Source organism: Phoca vitulina, unplaced genomic scaffold (genome assembly GCF_004348235.1).
Source record: "Phoca vitulina isolate PV1807 unplaced genomic scaffold, GSC_HSeal_1.0 scaffold57, whole genome shotgun sequence".
NCBI lineage: Eukaryota > Metazoa > Chordata > Mammalia > Carnivora > Phocidae > Phoca > Phoca vitulina.
In genome coordinates this window covers 1,143,281-1,161,414 of record NW_022589760.1, presented here as the reverse complement: position 1 = coordinate 1,161,414, position 18,134 = coordinate 1,143,281, and the positions used below count along the sequence as shown (strand labels likewise).

Genomic DNA, 18,134 nt, shown 5'->3' with positions numbered 1-18,134 from the left:
ATTTATTTGAGACAGAGAGAATGAGAGAGAGAGAGCACATGAGAGGGGGGAGGGTCAGAGGGAGAAGCAGGCTCCCTGCTGAGCAGGGAGCCCGATGCGGGACTCGATCCAGGGACTCCAGGATCATGACCTGAGCCGAAGGCAGTCGCTTAACCAACTGAGCCACCCAGGCGCCCAATACACATCTTTAAACAGTTTTAAATTCCCAAAGTCCCATACTTTTATCTCTACCACTTTATTATCTTTCTGTATTGGTTCCAGACCTTGACTTCCTACCTCAACCCCTCCCCACACCCAATTTCATGCAAATAACTTCCTACATTGTTATCAAATTCTGAGTAAAATCATCAATATAAGAGCAGTACTTTGTATAGTGAGATGATGAAGGCAAGCAATAGAGTTGGTCTTATTTTGTTTTTGGAGAAAAGGATATTTTCTGACTTTATTGTAGAAAGTCACTCCGAGTTGTCAAAAGATATACCTCCCCGGCACTCACCTGTTATTCTCAAAGTATATCTGGCACCAATCTGCTACTCCTTCTATCTCTGGATTTTTTTTCTCAGAGCAGCTATGAGGATTCCAATCACAGCCATGGAGGTAGCACAGCATGAACTGGGAATGGCAATGTAAAAGAGTCAATCTCTACAGAAAGATTAGACATTGCTTGATATTATGGACCCCAAGTAGCCAACCATAAAAAAGGTTCCATGTTCTAAGAATCAGAAATAGCAATTTCCTTGAGGGAATACCCAGCTTTGGACTGAGTCGGGAGTTAATTTCCTATAATCACAGCCAAGGGACTAAAGAAGGCACAGTGAAACCGACTACCTCAGATTTAAGAAGTCCCCTTACTCAAATTTGTAGATGACTATAGTCCAGAGCTATTAGAGAGTGTTCATCTTCCTCCTGTTTATCAATAAGCAGATACTTAGTACTATCTTGACTGGGGTATTTACATACACGTTCTTTAGGAAGATGACAGCATTAATACAAATATTTAGAAGATATGTAGGAACATAATCAAATGTTCAACACTTTGAGTATTTATACCATACACATATCAAGGGCCAGTACATTCTAGGGGATAAACCGCAGTGTTCAAAAGGCAGTAGATAGGGAGGTATTAGCACTCCTTGTATTACTCCAGGTGGAGTTTGAAGTTATTTGAATCATAGTCTAGTGAAGAAAATGATGAGAAAAGAACATATCATGCATGAAAATCATGGGAGAAGGTTCACAGGTATAAAAAATATGGCAATCTTATAGGGGGTGCTGACACTCAGGAGGAAGATTTTAGACATCGCCCATAGTGAAATAGGAAGACTCTTTAGGATAAGAATCATATGAACAAAAGGAAGATAATTTCTTCTTAAAGGAATCACTTTATTTATTTATTTTTTTTTTTTTTAAGATTTTATTTATTTATTTGAGAGAGAGAGAATGAGAGAGAGCGAGTACATGAGAGGGGGGAGGGTCAGAGGGAGAAGCAGACTCCCTGCCAAGCAGGGAGCCCGATGCGGGACTCGATCCAGGGACTCCGGGATCATGACCTGAGCCGAAGGCAGTCGCTTAACCAACTGAGCCACCCAGGCGCCCTTAAAGGAATCACTTTAAAGAGCTCCCCTAACAGTTAAGGGGACACTAAATTTGCTAGGAAGATAATAAAACATTTTAATTCTATTAACAAAAAGAGATTTGGGGGGGTGCCTGGGTGGCTCAGTAGGTTAAGCGTCTGCCTTCAGCTCAGGTCACAGTCCCGGCATCCTGGGATCAAGCCCCATGTTGGGCTCTCTGCTCAGCGAGGAGTGTGCTTCTCCCTCTCCCTCTGCCCCTCCCCCCGCTCATGTGCGCACACTCTCTCTCTCTCTCAAATAAATAAATAAAATCTATAAAAAAAGAGATTTGGTGTTCAGTTCACTTTTCATATTTGAACAACATGATTTTTTTTATTTTTGCTTCTTGCAAATTATTTTATTTTTTTTGATGTAGTGAGCCACGATTCATTGTTTTCGTATAACACCCAGTGCTCCATGCAGTACATGCCCTCCTTAATACCCAGCACCGATTTTTTATGGTCTTGAAGAAAAAGATTGATAAAGACTCAAGAGTAGACTGAACCTGAATATGGGTCTGGGGAAGAGATAGCTACTTAAAGCCAAAGGTCCCTAGAACTGTCATCTGCATACAGACCCCCACGTGCTTCTCCAGTACGAGGCAGTGACGCCACTTGCAGCATCTTGGTGATGATCTCAAAGGAAAACACGCACCGGGTCACATCAAAAAGATTCCTAGGGAAAGAAATACAAGGGAAGCTGAGTAACGGAGGCATCAAACAAAAATGGTGAGGGTTCATAGCTGTTCGTGACATTATAGTAGCTAGTTCAGATGAGTACAGAAATGAGACTAGTAATGATAGCTAACATATGAATACTTACTGCATGCCAGGCACAGCAGAGCATGTGCTCTCTATTAGTTAATCATCATCCCAACAACCTCATGAAGTAATTATGCCCATATTACAGATGAGGAAATTGAGGTTCACAGACACACAACTAAAAAAATGTCAGAGTTGGCATTTAAACCTAAGGTTTCTGACTCTTAGTTTATGCTGTTAAATTACCTCCAATCGTAAACTATCATTCAGCAGAAAATTGGATTATGACCCTTCCGGCTTTCTCTTCTTCTTTGGTCTTGTTAACCACCTTCTACACATACATGCCCTTCCAAATGAGCTTCTATTGGCTACTACAATCTATGAGACCTTTCATATTCTGGAAGACATCTTGATTTAGTAAAAGGAACCACAGCTCTTTGGATGACTGATTCTCCAATGGCTAAGGCAGGGAATATACAAAATAGGCATCCTGTAGTGTAAGAAAGTAAGGAAAGTGCACAAAAAACACAACAGTGGGGGCATGCCAAAGGGACATGGGCACCAACATGGAGCTTCCAGTGGACAAAGCTGAAAGTCTTTTTTTTTTTTTAAGTTTGTCAGTCTTTTTTTTTTTAAGATTTTATTTATTTTATTTGACAGAGAGAGACAGAGATAGTAACAGAGACAGAGAGAGAGAGCATGAGTGGGGAGGAGAGGGAGAAGCAGGCTCCCTGACGCGGGGCTCAATCCCAGGACCCTGGGATCATGACCTGAGCCGAAGGCAGACGCTTAACCGACTGAGCCACCCAGGCACCCCAAAGCTGAAACAATCTGAGAAACAAATAATTCTTCCTACAGAAGAATGCTAAATAATTTATGTAGCTTCTCACCCTCCAGGAAGTAGAACTTAATTTTCCCCAACCCTTCTTAACTGTGGTATATAAAGTGGAAAAAGTAAGTTTACAGAGCAGAAACCTGGCAAACATTACCTTGGCCAGTTGATCAAGGCCTTGACATGACATGATAAAAATGGTCTTCCTCCCAAACACCCATAACCCAGTCTAATCATGAGAAAAGCTATCAGACAAATTCCAACTGAGGCACAGTCTACAAAATACCTGAGTGGTACTCCTCAATACTGTCAAGGTCATCAAAACAAAGAAATTCTGTGAAACTGCCACAGTCAACAGGAGCCAAAGGAGACATGACAACAATGTAATGTGGTATCCTAGACTGGGTCCTAGAATAGAAAAAAAAAAATAAGTTAAAAGTAAGAAAATCTGAATAAAGTATAGACTTCAGTTAAGAATAATTTATCAGCATTGGTTCATTAATTGTAACAAATAGAGCATACTAATCTAACATGTTGATAAAAGGGACAACTGTGTAGGGCAGAGGGTGGGTGGATATGGGAGCTCTCTGTATTATCTTTGCACTTTTCTGGTAAATCTAAAATTATTCTAAAATAGAAAGTTTATTTTTAAAAAAATCACAAAACCTGGAGAAAGAAATACAGTCAAATTCCAGCCTTTATCCTTATTAACTGTGTAACCTTGTACAAGTCACTATCTGAGCTTTGATATCCCTGTTTATAAAATAGATACTCTGTTTTAGGGGACATCTGCAAGTTAGCAGACTAGGAAGCTCTGTCTAGGCCTTCCATCCCCGACCCACACTGACATTTAAAAAAAAAAAAAAACTAGAGAAGACAAGGAAGATGACAGAGTAGGAGGATCCTGGGCTCACCTCCTCCAAGACACACTAAGGCAATGACTTCATGTAGTGCAATGCACTCTGAAAATTACCTAAACACTGGAAGAACAGATCCTCCCAAAGCCAATGACATTACCAAAAAAAAAAAAAAAAAAAAGGCCATATTGAGAAGAGTAGAAGGGGCAGAGACATAGCCAGGAATCAAATGCCTGCCAGGGTGACCCACAAGCAGAAGGTATATCACAGGCATGGAGGTCCTCTCCTTTGAGGAGTGAGGGGATCAAGACCCAGACTGGGCACCCCCCAGCCCTGGGGAACTACACCGAAAGGAAGAGCCTCCATTATGTCTGTCTTTGAAAATCAGCAGGACTCAAAACTGGAAGATTTGAAAATCAGCAGGGCTTGACTCCAGGGCTTGACTCCTAAAGCCATGGGGCTTTAGGAAACTGAGACTTCGCTCTGCACCCTCTACACTCGGTCTGAGACTCAGCATGGAAACAGCAGTTTGAAAAACACCTGTGTTATACATGAAGGAGATTTACTAATTTTAGGTATGTGCTGGAGACACAGGGATCTCCTGGAACTTTCCCCAGGGACGGGAGTGCTGGTGGGCAGCACCATTTTTCCTGCCCTCCTTCAGTCTAGCTGGCCCAGCGCTGGTGGACAGCAGTTCTGATGCTCTCCATCTACCTTGCTAGCACTGCTTGCCCTGCCTCAGTCTTCGCCCACGAGCCCGCCCTGGCAGGAGCCCCTCCAAAGCAACTACTGCGTCACCACGCCTGGCAGGTAGCCCAGCCTGGGACAGGCACCCCTACAAAGTGACTTCTGCCCTGGGAGGAGGGTAGGATTCCTGCCCCATCCAGCAGCATACCCACAGCCACTCTGGCCAGCCCACTCAGCCAGCTGTACCAAGAGACAGTTGCACCCAAGAGCCACCAGCATCTATAGCCCAGCCTCTCAGCCAGCTACAATGGGAACTAATTCCACCTACCAGCACCACCAGCATGCTCGCAGCAGTCACACCAGTCATTGCTGACAACAGGGCTGAGGGCCAGCCATGCCCCCGAGTGTACCAGACACAACAGGAGGACATATGAACCCACAGAGGGGACACTCCCACAGTGGCTGGTTCTGTTGACCAGGGAGCCTGCACTACTGGACACCACAAAATGCCTTCTTCATAAGGCCACTACTTTCAGGACCAGAAAACATAGCTGACCTACCTAATTCAAAGAAACAAACACAGAGACTCAGACAAAATGAGGAGACAGAAGAATATGTTCTAAACAAAAGAATAACACAAAAATTCAGAAAAAGAACTAAATGAAATGGAGATCAGCAATCTATTTGATAAGGACTTCAGAGTAATGGTCATAAAGATATTCACCAGACTTGAGAGAAGAGTGGATGAACTAAGTGAAAACAGCAACAAAGAGACAGAAAATATGAAAAAGAACCAATTGGAGCTGAAGGATAAAATAACTGAAGTGAAAAATACACTAGAGAGGGACGCCTGGGTGGCTCAGTCGTTAAGCATCTGCCTTCAGCTCAGGTCATGATCCCAGGGTCCTGGGATCGAGCCCCTCATCAGGCTCCCTGCTCAGCGGGGGGCCTGCTTCTCCCTCTCCCACTCCCCCTGCTTGTGTTCCTGCTCTCGCTATCTCTCTCTCTGTCAAATAAATAAATAAAATCTTTAAAAAAAAAAAAGAAAAAATATGCTACAGAGTATTAAGAGCAGATTAAAAAATACAGAAAAACAATCAAGCGATCTGGAAGACAGGGTAGTGGAAAGCACCCAAGCTGAAGAGCAAAAAGGAAAAAGATTTTTTAAAAATGAGGATAGGTTAAGGGACCTCTGAGACAGTATGAAGCATACTAACATTCACATTAGAGAGGTCCCAGAAGGAGAAGACCCAGAGAGAAGGGGGCAGAAAACTTATCTGAAAAAGTAATAGCTAAAATTTCCCTAACCTGGGGAAGGAAAAAGACATCCAGGTCCAGCAAACTCAGAGAGCCCCAAACAAGATGAACCCAAGGAGGTCCACATCAAGACACATAATTAAAATGTCAAAAAGTTAAAAATAAAAGGAGACTCCTTAGGGGCACCTGGGTGGCTCAGTCGGTTGGGTATCCACCTCTTGATCTCAGTCAGCTCAGGTCATGATCTCAGGGTTGTGAGATTGAGCCCCATGTCGGCTCTGTGCTCAGCGTAGAGTCTGCTCGGGATTCTCCCTCACCTTCTCTTTCCCTTTCCTCTCTCTCTCTCTCTCAAATAAATAAATAAAGAGAATCTTTTAAAAACAAGAGAAAAGCAAATAGTTATGTACAAAGAAAATCCCATAACACTATAAGCTGATTTATTAGTGGAAAATCTGTAGGCCAGAAAGGAGTGGCATGTTATATTCAAAGCATTGAAAGAAAAATACCTGCCACCAAGAATACTCAACCCACAAGGTTATCATTCAGAACTGAAGGAGAGAGAGTTTCCCAGAAACAAAAGATAAAAGAACATCACCACTAAAACTGCCTTATAAGAAGTGTCAAAGGGAATTTTTGAGGTGGAAGAGAGAAAGCCATAACTAGAAGAAAATTATAAAAGGAAAAAAATTCACTGGTAAAAGCAAACCAAGTAAAGGTAGTAAATCAAACACTTATAAAGCTCATATGAAGGTTAAAAGACAAAAGCAGTAAAAACAATTGTATCTACAAAAGTTAGCTAAGGGATGCACAAAATAAAAAAATGTAAAATATGACATCAAATACATACAATGTGGAGTGGGGGAAGTAAAAATGTAGTGTCTTTAGAATGTGTTTGAACTTGAGTGGCCATCAACTTAAGACAGATTGCTATATACATAGGATGTTACATATGAACCTCATGATAACCATAAACAAAAAACCTATAATAGATACAGAAAAAGTAAAGAGAAAGGAATCCAAGCATAACACTAAAGAAAGTCATCAAATCACAAGTGAACAGAACAAGAGAAGATGAAAGGAAAAGAGAAGAACTATAAACACAACCAGAAAACAATTAACAAAAAAATGGCAATAAGTACACACCTGTCAATAATTACTTTGAATGTTAATGGTCTAAATGCTCCACTCAAAAGACACAGGGTGAATTAATGGATAAAAAAACCCAAAACCCATCTATATGCTGCCTACAAGAGACTCACTTCAAACCTAGATACATACAAACTGAAAGTGAAGGAATAGAAAAAGATATTCCAGGGGCACCTGGGTGGCTCAGTTGGTTGGGTGACTGCCTTCGGCTCAGGTCATGATCTCAGGGTCCTGGGATCGAGCCCCACATCGGGCTCCCTGCTCTGCGGGAAGCCTGCTTCTCCCTCTCCCATTCCCCCTGCTTGTGTTTCCTCTCTCACTGTGTCTCTCTGTGTCAAATAAATAAATAAAATCTTTAAAAAAAAAAAAGATATTCCACATAAAGCAAGGAAAAAAAAAAAGGCTAGGGTAGCAATACTGATATAAGACAAAACAGACTTCAAAGACCATAACAAGAGACAAAAAAGAGCATTACATGATAAAGGGATCAATTCAACAACAGGATATAACAATTATAAATATATATGTACCTAACAGAGGGGCACCTAAACATATAAAGCAAGTATTAACAGACCTAAAGGGAAGCATTAACAGTAATTCAGTAAGAGTAGGGAACAGCCCACATACATCAATGGATCACCCAGAGAGAAAATCAATAAGGAAACCATGGCTTTGAACAACACACTAGACCAGCTGGACTTAACAGATATATACATTCCATCCAAAAATAGCAGAATACACATTCAAGTGCACATGGAACATTCCCCAGCATAAATCACATGTAGGCAACAAAACAAGTCTCAATAAATTGATGAAGACTGAAATCATATTTATCAAGTATCTTTTCAGACCACAATGGTATGAAACTAGAAAACAATTACCAAAAAAAAAAAAAAAGGGAAAAACACAAACACGTGGAGGCTAAACATGCTACTAAACAACCAATGGGTCAACTACAAAATCAAAGAGGAAATCAAACATACATGGAGACAAATGAAAATGGAAACACAACGGTTCAAAATCTTTGGTACACAGCCCAAGCAGTTTTAAGAGGGAAGTTTACAGTAATACAGGACTACCTCAATATGAAAAATCTCCAACAGTCTAACCTTACACCTAACAGAACCAAAAAAAGTCCAAAGTTAGTAGAAAGAAGGAAAAAATAAAGATCAGAGAAAAATAGAGTCAATCCTTCAACAACATGGGTTTGAACTGTGCAGGGCCACCTACATACAGATTGTGTTTATTCTTTTTCAAGATTATTTATTTATTTATTTGGCAGAGAGAGAGAGAAGAGAGAGAGAACAAACTGGGGGAGCGGCAGACAGAGCGAGAGGAGGAAGCAGGCTCTTCACCAAGCAGAAGCTCAATGTGGGGCTCGATCCCAGGACCTGAGATCATGACCTGAGCTGAAGGCAGACGCTTAACTGACTGAGCCACCCAGGAGCCCCCAGATTTTGTTTTATAAAGTACAATACTGTAAATGTATTTTCTCTTCCTTATAATTTTCTTAATAACATTTTCTCTTCTTTAGCTTACCTAAATGTAAGAATAGAATACATAAATACAAAATATGTGTCGATCAATTGTTTGTATTCTCAGTAAGGCTTCCAGTCAACAGTAGGCTATCTGTAGTTAAGTCATGCAGGAGTCAAAAGTTGTATGCAGAGTTTCGACTCTGCAGGGGTTGGGACCCCTAGCCCCCACACTGTTCAAGGATCAACTGTAAATGAAATAGAGCCCAAAAAACAATCAAAAATATAATGAAACTAAGTGCTGGTTTTTTGAAAAGATAAACAAAATTGATAAACCTTTAGCCACTCATCAAGAAAAAGACAAAGAAAACTCAAAATCAGAAATGAAAGAGAAGTTACAACCAACACCAGAGAAATACAAATGCTAAGAGACTACTACAAAAAATTATATGCCAAAAACTGGACAACCCACAAGAAACAGATAAGTTCCTAGAAACATACTCTTCCAAAACTGAATCAGGAAGAAACAGAAAATGTGAACAAACCAATTACTAATAACAATATTGCATCAGTAATCAAAAAAATCCCAGCAAACAAAAGTCCAGGACCAGAAGCTTCACAGGTGAATTCTACCAAACATTTACAGAAGGGTTTAATAACTATCCTTTTCAGGGGCACCTGAGTGGCTCAGTCAGCTAAGCATCTGCCTTTGGCTTGGGTCATGATCCTGGGGTCCTGGGATCAAGCCCCGTGTTGGGCTCCCTGCTCAGCAGGGAGTCTGCTTGTCCCTCTCCCGCTGTCCCTCCTCCTGCTTGTGCTCTCCCCCTCTCTCTCGCAAATAAATAAAAATCTTTTAAAAAAATAACTATCCTTTTCAAACTATTCCAAAAAATAGAAGAGGAAGGAATATTTTCAAATTCATTCTACAAGGTCAGCACTGCCCTAATACCAAAACCAGACAAAGGCACTACAAAAAAATTTACAGATTAGTAATCTCTGATGGACAAAGATGCAAAAATCCTTAACAAATTATTAGCAAACAAAATTCAACAATACATAAAAGGTTCATTCACCATGATCAAATGGGATTTATTCTAGGGATGTAAGGATGGTTCAATACCTGCAAACCAATCAACGTGATACTCCATATTAACAAAATAAAGGATAAAAATTATATGATCATCTCAGTAGATGCAAAAAAAGCATTTGACAAAACTCAATATCCATTCAGAATGAAAACTCTTATAAAAGAGGGTCTGGAGGGAACACACCTCAACATGATAAAGACATTATGTGACAATCCCACAGATAGCATCATAATCAATCATAAAAAACTAAAAGCTTTTCCACTAAGATCAGAAACAGGAAAAGGATGTCCACTCTCATCATTTTTACTCAACATAGTACTGAAGTCCTAGACAGAGCAATCAGACAAAAGAAAAGGATAAAAGGCATCCAAATTGGTAAGGAAGAAGTAAAACTGTCATTATTTGCAGATTGCATGGTACTTTACATAAAAAACCCTAAAGATTCCACCAAAAAAAACTATTCGATGTAATAATTGAATTCAATAAATTTGCAGGATACAAAAATATACAGAAATCTGTTGTTTCTATACACTAATAATAAAGTAGCAGAAAGAAAAATTAAGAAAACAATCCAATTTATAACTGTACCAATAAAAATAAAATACCTATGAATAAACTTAACCAAGGAAGTGGACGACCTGTACTCTAAAAACTGTAAAACACCGATGAAAGAAATTGAAGACTACACAAAGAAACGGAAAGACATTCCATGCTCATGGTTTGGGAGAAACAATATTGTTAAAATGTCCAAACTACCCAAAGCAATCTACAGATTTAATGCAATCCTTATCAAAATACCAACATTTTTCACATAACTATAACAAATGATACTAAAATTTGCATGGGAACATAAAAGACCCCAAATAGCCAAAAAGATCTTAAAAAAGAACAAAGCTGGAAGTATAACAATCGCAGATTTTAAGATATACTAGAAAGCTGTAATAATCAAAACAGTATCATACTGGCACAAAAACAGACACATAGATCAATGGAACAGGATAGAAAACCCAGAAATAAACCCATGCTTATATGGTCAAATTAACCTAGGACAAAGGAGGCAAGAATATACCATGGGGAAAAAACAATCTCTTCAACAAATGGTGCTGGGAAAACTAGACAGCTACATGCAAAGGAATGAAACTGGACCACTTTCTAATGCCACTCACACACACACACACACACACACACACACACACACAAACCTCAAAATGGATTAAAAACCTAAATGTGAGACCTGAAACCATAAAACTCCTAGAGGAAAATATAGGCAATGATTTCTCTGACATCAGTTTTAGCAACATTTTTCTAGATATGCCTCCTCCAGCAAGGGAATCAAAAGCAAAATTAAACTATTGGGACTACACCAAAATAAAAAACTTTTGTACAGTGAAGGAAACCATCAACAAAACAAAAAGGCAACCTACTGAATGGGAGAAGATATTTGCAAATGACATATCTAATAAGCAGTTAATATCCAAAATATATAAAGAACTTATACAATTAAACACCACAAAAACAAAGAATCCAATTAAAAACGGGCAGAAGACACGAACAGACATTTTTCCAAAGAAGGCATCCAGATGACCAACAGATACATGAAAAGATGCTCAACATCCCTTATCATCAGAGAAATGCATATCAAAATCACAATGAGATATCACCTCATACCTGTCAGAATGGCTAAAATCAAAACCACAAAAAATAACAAGTTTTAGCGAGAACGTGGAGAAAAAAGGAAACCTCATGCATTACTGGTGGTAATGGAAACTAGTGAAACCACTCTGGAAAACAGTATGAAGGTCCCTCAAAAAACTAAAAATAGAATTACCATATGATCCAGTAATTCCACTATTGGGTATTTAGCCAAAGAAAAGAAAAACACTAATTTGAAAAGATATATGCACACCCTACACCCTATGTTTACTACAGCATTATTTACAATAGCCAAGATATGGATGAAACCCAAATGTCCATCCATAGTTGAGTGAAGAAGATGTGGTATGTGTGTGTACACACATACAACGCAATATTACTTAGCCATAAAAAAGAATGAGATTTTGCCATTTGCAACCACATGGATGGACCCAGAGAATATAAAGCTAAGTGAAAAAAAGTCCGTCAGAGAAAGACAAATACCATATGATTCCACTCATATGTGGAATTTAAGATAAAAAATAGAGGAACAAAAAAAAGGCAATCAAAAAAACAGATTCTTAAATACAGAAAAACTGGTGGTTACCAAGGGAAGACTGGTGGGGGGAGGAGTGAAATAAAGGAGATAAGACTACACTTATCTTGATGACCAGAGTAACACACAGAATTGTTGAATCCTTATACTGTATTCCTGAAACTCACATATAACACTGCATATTAATTTTACTTAAACATGGACATTTCTAAAGAAGAGTAAACTTAATAAAGGAGGTGCCTTTAATGCCAGAAACTACAAAAGGTAGCTGAAAGAAATTAAGGAATACACAAATAGAAAGATGGCATCCCATGTTCATGAGTTGGAAGATTCAATATTGTTATGATGTTAATACCACTGAAAGCAATCTACAAATTCAAAGCAATCCCTATTAAAATCCTAATGACATTTTTGCAGAAATAGAAAAATCCATCCTAAAATTCATATGGAATCTCAAGGGATTCTGAATAGTCACCATAATCTTGAAAAAGAACAAAGTTGGAGGTCTCACATTTCCTTATTTCAAAACTTACTAAAAGCTACAATAATCAAAACAGTATGGTACTGATATAAAGACAGACATGCAGATCAATGAAATAGCCCAGAAATAAACCCTCACAGTTATGTTCAAATGATTTTCTTTTTTTTTTTTTAAAGATTTTATTTATTAATTTGAGAGAGAGAGAGAGAGAGCACAAGAGGAGGGAGGGTCAGAGGGAGAAGCAGACTCCCTGCTAAGCAGGGAGCCCAATGTGGGACTTGATCCCAGGACTCCAGGATCATGATCTGAGCTGAAGGCAGTCGCTTAGCCAACTGAGCCACCCAGGCGCCCTCAAATGATTTTCAATAAGGGTGCCAAGACCATTCACTGGGGGGGGAAAAAGCAGTCTTTCCAACAAATGGTGCTGGGACAACTGGATACCCACATGCAAAAGGATAAAGTTGGACCCTTGCCTAAACCATATACAAAAATTATCTCGGGGTGCCTGGGTGGCTCAGTCAGTTAAGCAACTGCCTTTGGCTCAGGTCATGATCCCAGGACCTGGGGATGGAGCCCCATGTCGGGCTCCCTGCTCAGCAGGGAGTCGGCTTCTCCCTCTCCCTCTGCCCCTCCCCCTGCTTGTGCACTCACGCTCTCTCTCTCTCAAATAAATAAAATCTTTTCAAAAAAATTATCTCAAATTATCAAAGACCTAAATGTAAGAGCTAAACCTATGAAACTCTTATTAGAAAACATAGGAGAAAAGTTTCATGACACTGGATTTGACAAAGATTTCTTGGCTGTAACACCAAATGTACAGGGAACAAATAAAAAATAGGTAAGTTGGAATCCATCAAAATTAAAATCTTTTGTGCATCAAAGGACACTGTCAACAGAGAAAAGGCTACCCATAGAATGGGAAAAAGTATTTGCAAATTATATATCTGACGAGGGATTAGTATCCAGGATAAAAAAAAAAGACTCCTACAACAAAAACAATCCCATTAAAAAATTGAAAAGGACTTAAATAGACATTTCTCCAGAAAAGATATACAAGAGGCCAACAGCACATGGAAACATGTTCAACCTCACTCATCACTAGGTATGAGATAACAGAAAATACATATATGGGTCTCTGCACCTGGTTCCCCATTTAGAACTCCTAAAACCCTTATAACTTCTAAGTGATAAGAGCATAAGGAGTGTCTCTTATTCTAATATTTGGTCTTTAACCTTGTACCTGATACAGGGCTCCTAAATACCTTGTTATTTCCTAAGTGATAACAGCATTAGGAGTATCTTTTGCCCTAATGAGGCAACTCTGGGTGGGCTCCTAGATGGGGGCTGGTCACCGAATAACTAAGCCATAATTAGATGTTGGAATTTTCAGCCCCACCCTTCATCCTCCAGAGAGGGAAGTGAGGCTGGAAATGGAGTTAATGACTGATCTTGCCTAAGTGATGAAGCCTCCATAAAAATCCCAAAAGTAGGTAGGGGATTCACAGAGCTTCCAGGTAGGTTAACACATCCAGGTACCAGTCAGGTGACACATCCCAAGTCCAAAAGGACAGAAGCTCCTGCACTCAGGACCTTCCCAGAGCTCACCTTACATATCTCTTCATTTGGCTATTCACCTGTATCTTTTATCATATCCCTTAATAAACTGGTAAATGTTAGTAACTGTTTTCCTGAGGTCTGTGAGCTGCTGTAGCAAATTAACTGAACCCAAGGTTATAGCCAATCAGTGAGAAGCACAGGTGACAACCTAAACTTACAATTGGCATCTGAAGTGGGGTAGGGGCAGTCTTGTAGGATTGAACCCTTAACCTGTGGGATCTGACACTATCTCCAGGTGTCAGAATTGAGTTAAATTATAGGACACCCAGCTGGTGTTGCAGAGAATTGTTTGTTGTGGGAAAAAAATCTCCATATATTTGGTGCCCAGAAATGTCAAAAGTAAAGTGTTCTGTGTAAAAGTAAAGGAGGCACACAGGAGAGGAGAACAGTAGGTTTCCCAATATAGTAGTGAAATGCCAATCAAAACCACAATGGAGGGGCGCCTCGGTGGCTCAGTTGGGCATCTGCCTTCAGCTCAGGTCATGATATCAGGGTCCTGGGATCAAGCCCAACATCGGGCTCCCTGTTCAGCGGGGAGTCTGCTTCTCCTTCTCCCTCTGTCCCTCCCCACTGCTGATGCTCTCTTGCTCTCTCAAATAAATAAATAAAATATTTAAACAAACACAATGGAATACCACTTCACACCCATTAGGGTGGCTATTATTCCAAAAATAAAATAGGAAATAACAAATGTTGGTAAGGATGAAATGGGAACCCTGTGCACTGCTGATGGGAATGTAAAATGATGCAGCCACTGTAGAAAACGGTATGGCGATTCCTCGAAAAATTATACATAGAATTACCACATGATCGAGCAATTACACTTCCAGATATGTACGCAAAAGAATTCAAAGCAGGAACTCAAACAGGTATCTGTACTCCCATGTTAATAGCAACATTATTCACAATAGCCAAAAGGTGGAAGCAACCCAAGTGTCCGTTAATGGACGAGTGGCTAACCAAATTTTCATGTGTACATACAATGGAATATTATTCAGCCTTAGAAAGGAAGGAAATTCTAACACACGCTACAACATAGATGAACCTTGAAGGCACTATGCTAAGCAAAATAAACCAGTCACAAAAGTAAAAATAGAGTGTTAAGATTCCACTTATATGAGGTACCTAAAGTAGTCAAATTCATAGACACAGAGAGTAACATGGTGGTTGCCAGGAGCTGGTGGGAGGGAATAATAGGGGATTAATGTTTAATGGATACGGAGTTCCTGTTTGGGAAAATAAAGAAGTTCTGAAGATGGATAATGATGATGGTTGCACAATGTGAATATACTTAGAGCCACTGAACTGTACACTTAAAAATGGTTAAAATGGTATATTTTGCTATGTATACTTTGCTATAATAAAAATATATAGAGAGAGCACACTAAAACAATCTCCCAAGTGTTGTGAGACTGAAGACCTATGTAGAAAAGCTTTGTAATCTATACAGCCCTTCACAAATACTAGCTCTTTTTAATCATTATCACCCTGTTTACCCCAACCTGATACCATTATCCACATGTTCTGTCCAGCCATGTTCACCCAGCAGCACACTGTTGGAGTGTAAGTGTGGTACAGTGATAGCCACCTTCGTTTTGCTAAACCCTGGATTTCACGTGTCACTGCAACAGTCTCCCAGAGTTCTGGTCCTGAAACAGAACAAGCCCCCCAAAAGACATAAGTTTTAGACAAGCCTGATTGGAGTCTCGAGAAAAAACTCAGAGATTTCCTCCTCTTACCCAGTTTTCCCCAATGCTTGGTTTGGAAGCAGTCCTCATTCAGCAGCAAGAGGTCACCATGCCATTGCCAAGAACAAGGAGAATCTTCCTCCAATTCAGCTGACCAACTACCTCCCTGGCCTGCTACCATGCAATGTATCTCATAAGGCAGCCCTTGAGCAGGTGAACAATCAGGAACCTTCTGGATTCTAGGAAACAAATATAGGAAATGTATTCGTTGAGCATGAATTGAGAATAGAAGTACTTAGATAAGAAATAAAAAATGAGGGGCACCTGGGTGGCTCAGTTGGTTGTCTGCCTTTGTCTCAGGTCATGATCCCAGAGTCCTGGGATCGAGCCCCACGTCGGTCTCCCTGATCAGAGGGGAGTCTGCTTGTCCCTCTTCCTCTGCCCCTGCTCTCTCTCGCTCACTCTCTCTCAAATAAATAAAATCTTCAAAAAAAAAAGAAATAAAAAATGAAAATGCTAAAATCAAAAGACCAGAATGACCAGCTTTGATGGACTGCACAATTCTCGATATTGTAGCCTCAGAGCTGAACCTTCAAATACTCACAGAAAGTATAAATATTGCTGCAGAACACGTATGATAATGCAGTAGTGCAAAACTTAGGAATGTTTCTTTCTGGAAAGCAAGCCAATTGGAACCTACATCCAGATACTGACCAGGATCTGTGTCAGCATTCAGGTGCTCTCTGAGAGCCCCAAGTTTCCTTAGCTATTACAGGTGCTGCTCATTGAGAATTTCTCCAAACATGGATAATGCTACAGTGCCATCTGGAATCTTCTTCATGCAGTGATGTATATCCAGGGGTTGCTGCCTTTGCAGATAGTCCCTGGAGACCAATGAGGGCTTTTATTCCATGGCTCTTTGAGGAACTTAAAATGTAGATCAAACATGAAGTAGTACTTACCCCAGCCTTGGAAGTTTGACCTTCTATGGCCAAGTCTCTGTGCCCTCACAATCTTGAATGTCTTTGCTTGCTTCATTTATACCTTATCCAAGATTCTTAGTATCATCAGCCAGACTAAATAACAACTCAGGACTTTTCCACAGAACTTTCTGCCAGTGCCCCACAAAGCTTGACTGTGGTTTCCCAAATTCTTTGATTCTCCACAATGCACCCTTTCTCTTCTGTACAATTCCCCCAAATAACACTTATTCTAAATATAGTCCCACTTGGGTAGAAATGCATCTTTCCTAGTTTTCCCCCCACCTCTGCATACTGCACCTATGTTGCTGTGTTAACTGAGGTTCAGTCACAACACCTACAACAACAGCATCAGACGCCCTATCTTTTGTCTTCATTTTGTTATAACCTATAGGCTAAAGATACGTATCACTCCAAGATTGCTGCAGTGAAGGAAAACGACTCTGAGGGACAAGAGGCACTGAGGCAGGAGTCACTAGCACGGGGCCTATAAATGAAACCCAAATATACAAAAGCTTAGGAAACATCCCCTGCACACACCTCCTCTTTTATAACCAGTAGAGTAAGGTTGGTTGAAGAGAACCAACAATCCATTCTCTACAAATGACTGATGACAGCACAACAAGCCCCTGGTTATAGGTGCCTCGACCTATTCTTGGGTGGTTCGTTGTTATAAGCCACCAACCTAGGATCACCAAGTCAGATGCTCTAAGTTCTTTTCCAAAAAGGTAATAAAACATGTTGAGTCACTCATATTCCCTCAGTTATACTGGGAGGCAACAGCTACAGCAGTTAAACATTCAGTCTCCGAGCCAAAGCAATCTGAGTTCAAATCATGCTTTAGCTGCTTGTTGAGTACCAGCAGTCAATGATCTTTTCTGAGAACCCCGTAGCGACGCCCTCCGCCAGCTCGCTCCCTCACCACCAAACGCATGGAGCCCAGGGGCTACACAAGAGCAGACAGGGGTCTGTTCTCCCTTTACCTCCCCATCTCCTCGGCTATGGTGACGCCTTGAATTTGAGCGCTCCGCAGTCTCTCATTCCCTAGACTGCCACGACTCTCTCCTCATGTTGCTTGGTACACTCCAGCTTTCACAAACTAACAAGCACGCTGCTGGGGCGGGACCAAGCACTTCCCTTCCCCAACAGGGCGGAACTAAAATGAAAGGGCCACGGTTGTTAGCGAATGACTTCCCTATTACCATGGTAAAGCGGCTGCCGCCATCTTTATTGTGATCGATGATTCCTCGTGTTGGTCTAAGAAAAAATTAATAATAAGGGATTCTACAGACTAAAATCCTGCAAGTTAGTCTGGCGCCGCCCTACTCTAGGTCGGAACGCAGTTCTCTTCCGGCCGCAGCCCAGCCCGGAGCGGTTAGCTTTTGGGGACCGAGCGTGCGCCGGCTGCTGACGTAATGACGCCAGGGGAGGGGCCATGTGTAGCCCCGCCTAGGTGCTTCCGGC

The 18,134-nt window shown here is 40.6% G+C and overlaps 1 protein-coding gene across 4 annotated transcripts; it reads right to left on the bottom strand.

The window, feature by feature from the left end:
* Window positions 1-274: 274 nt before the first annotated feature.
* LOC116623148 (tRNA wybutosine-synthesizing protein 2 homolog) lies at window positions 275-18,028 on the bottom strand. 4 transcript variants are annotated; one of them, XR_004297679.1, is made up of 6 exons: window positions 17,654-18,028; window positions 15,742-15,929; window positions 15,505-15,651; window positions 3,493-3,614; window positions 2,191-2,288; window positions 275-612 (listed from the first exon to the last, which is right to left on the bottom strand). XR_004297679.1 is itself a non-coding variant. In XM_032390078.1 (5 exons), exons 1-5 carry the CDS (start codon window positions 17,659-17,661, stop codon window positions 2,277-2,279), a joined length of 477 nt encoding a protein of 158 aa, XP_032245969.1. In that variant the 5' UTR covers window positions 17,662-18,028; the 3' UTR covers window positions 2,000-2,276. The 4 variants fall into 4 exon arrangements, 2 of the variants coding, with proteins under 2 accessions (XP_032245969.1, XP_032245968.1); XR_004297680.1 differs by having other exon boundaries at window positions 276-612; window positions 15,512-15,651; window positions 16,653-18,028; XM_032390078.1 differs by lacking the exon at window positions 275-612 and having other exon boundaries at window positions 2,000-2,288.
* Window positions 18,029-18,134: the final 106 nt, after the last annotated feature.

Excerpts from the sequence above, each read along its gene's own strand:
- LOC116623148 (XM_032390077.1), bottom strand. Across the intron at positions 15,652-15,741 it reads CAAGCATTGGGGAAAACTGG|GACCAGAACTCTGGGAGACT; the intron begins GTAAGAGGAGGA and ends GTTCTGTTTCAG. Across the intron at positions 3,615-15,504 it reads CATGTGGATAATGGTATCAG|GACCCAGTCTAGGATACCAC; the intron begins GTTGGGGTAAAC and ends TTTCTATTCTAG.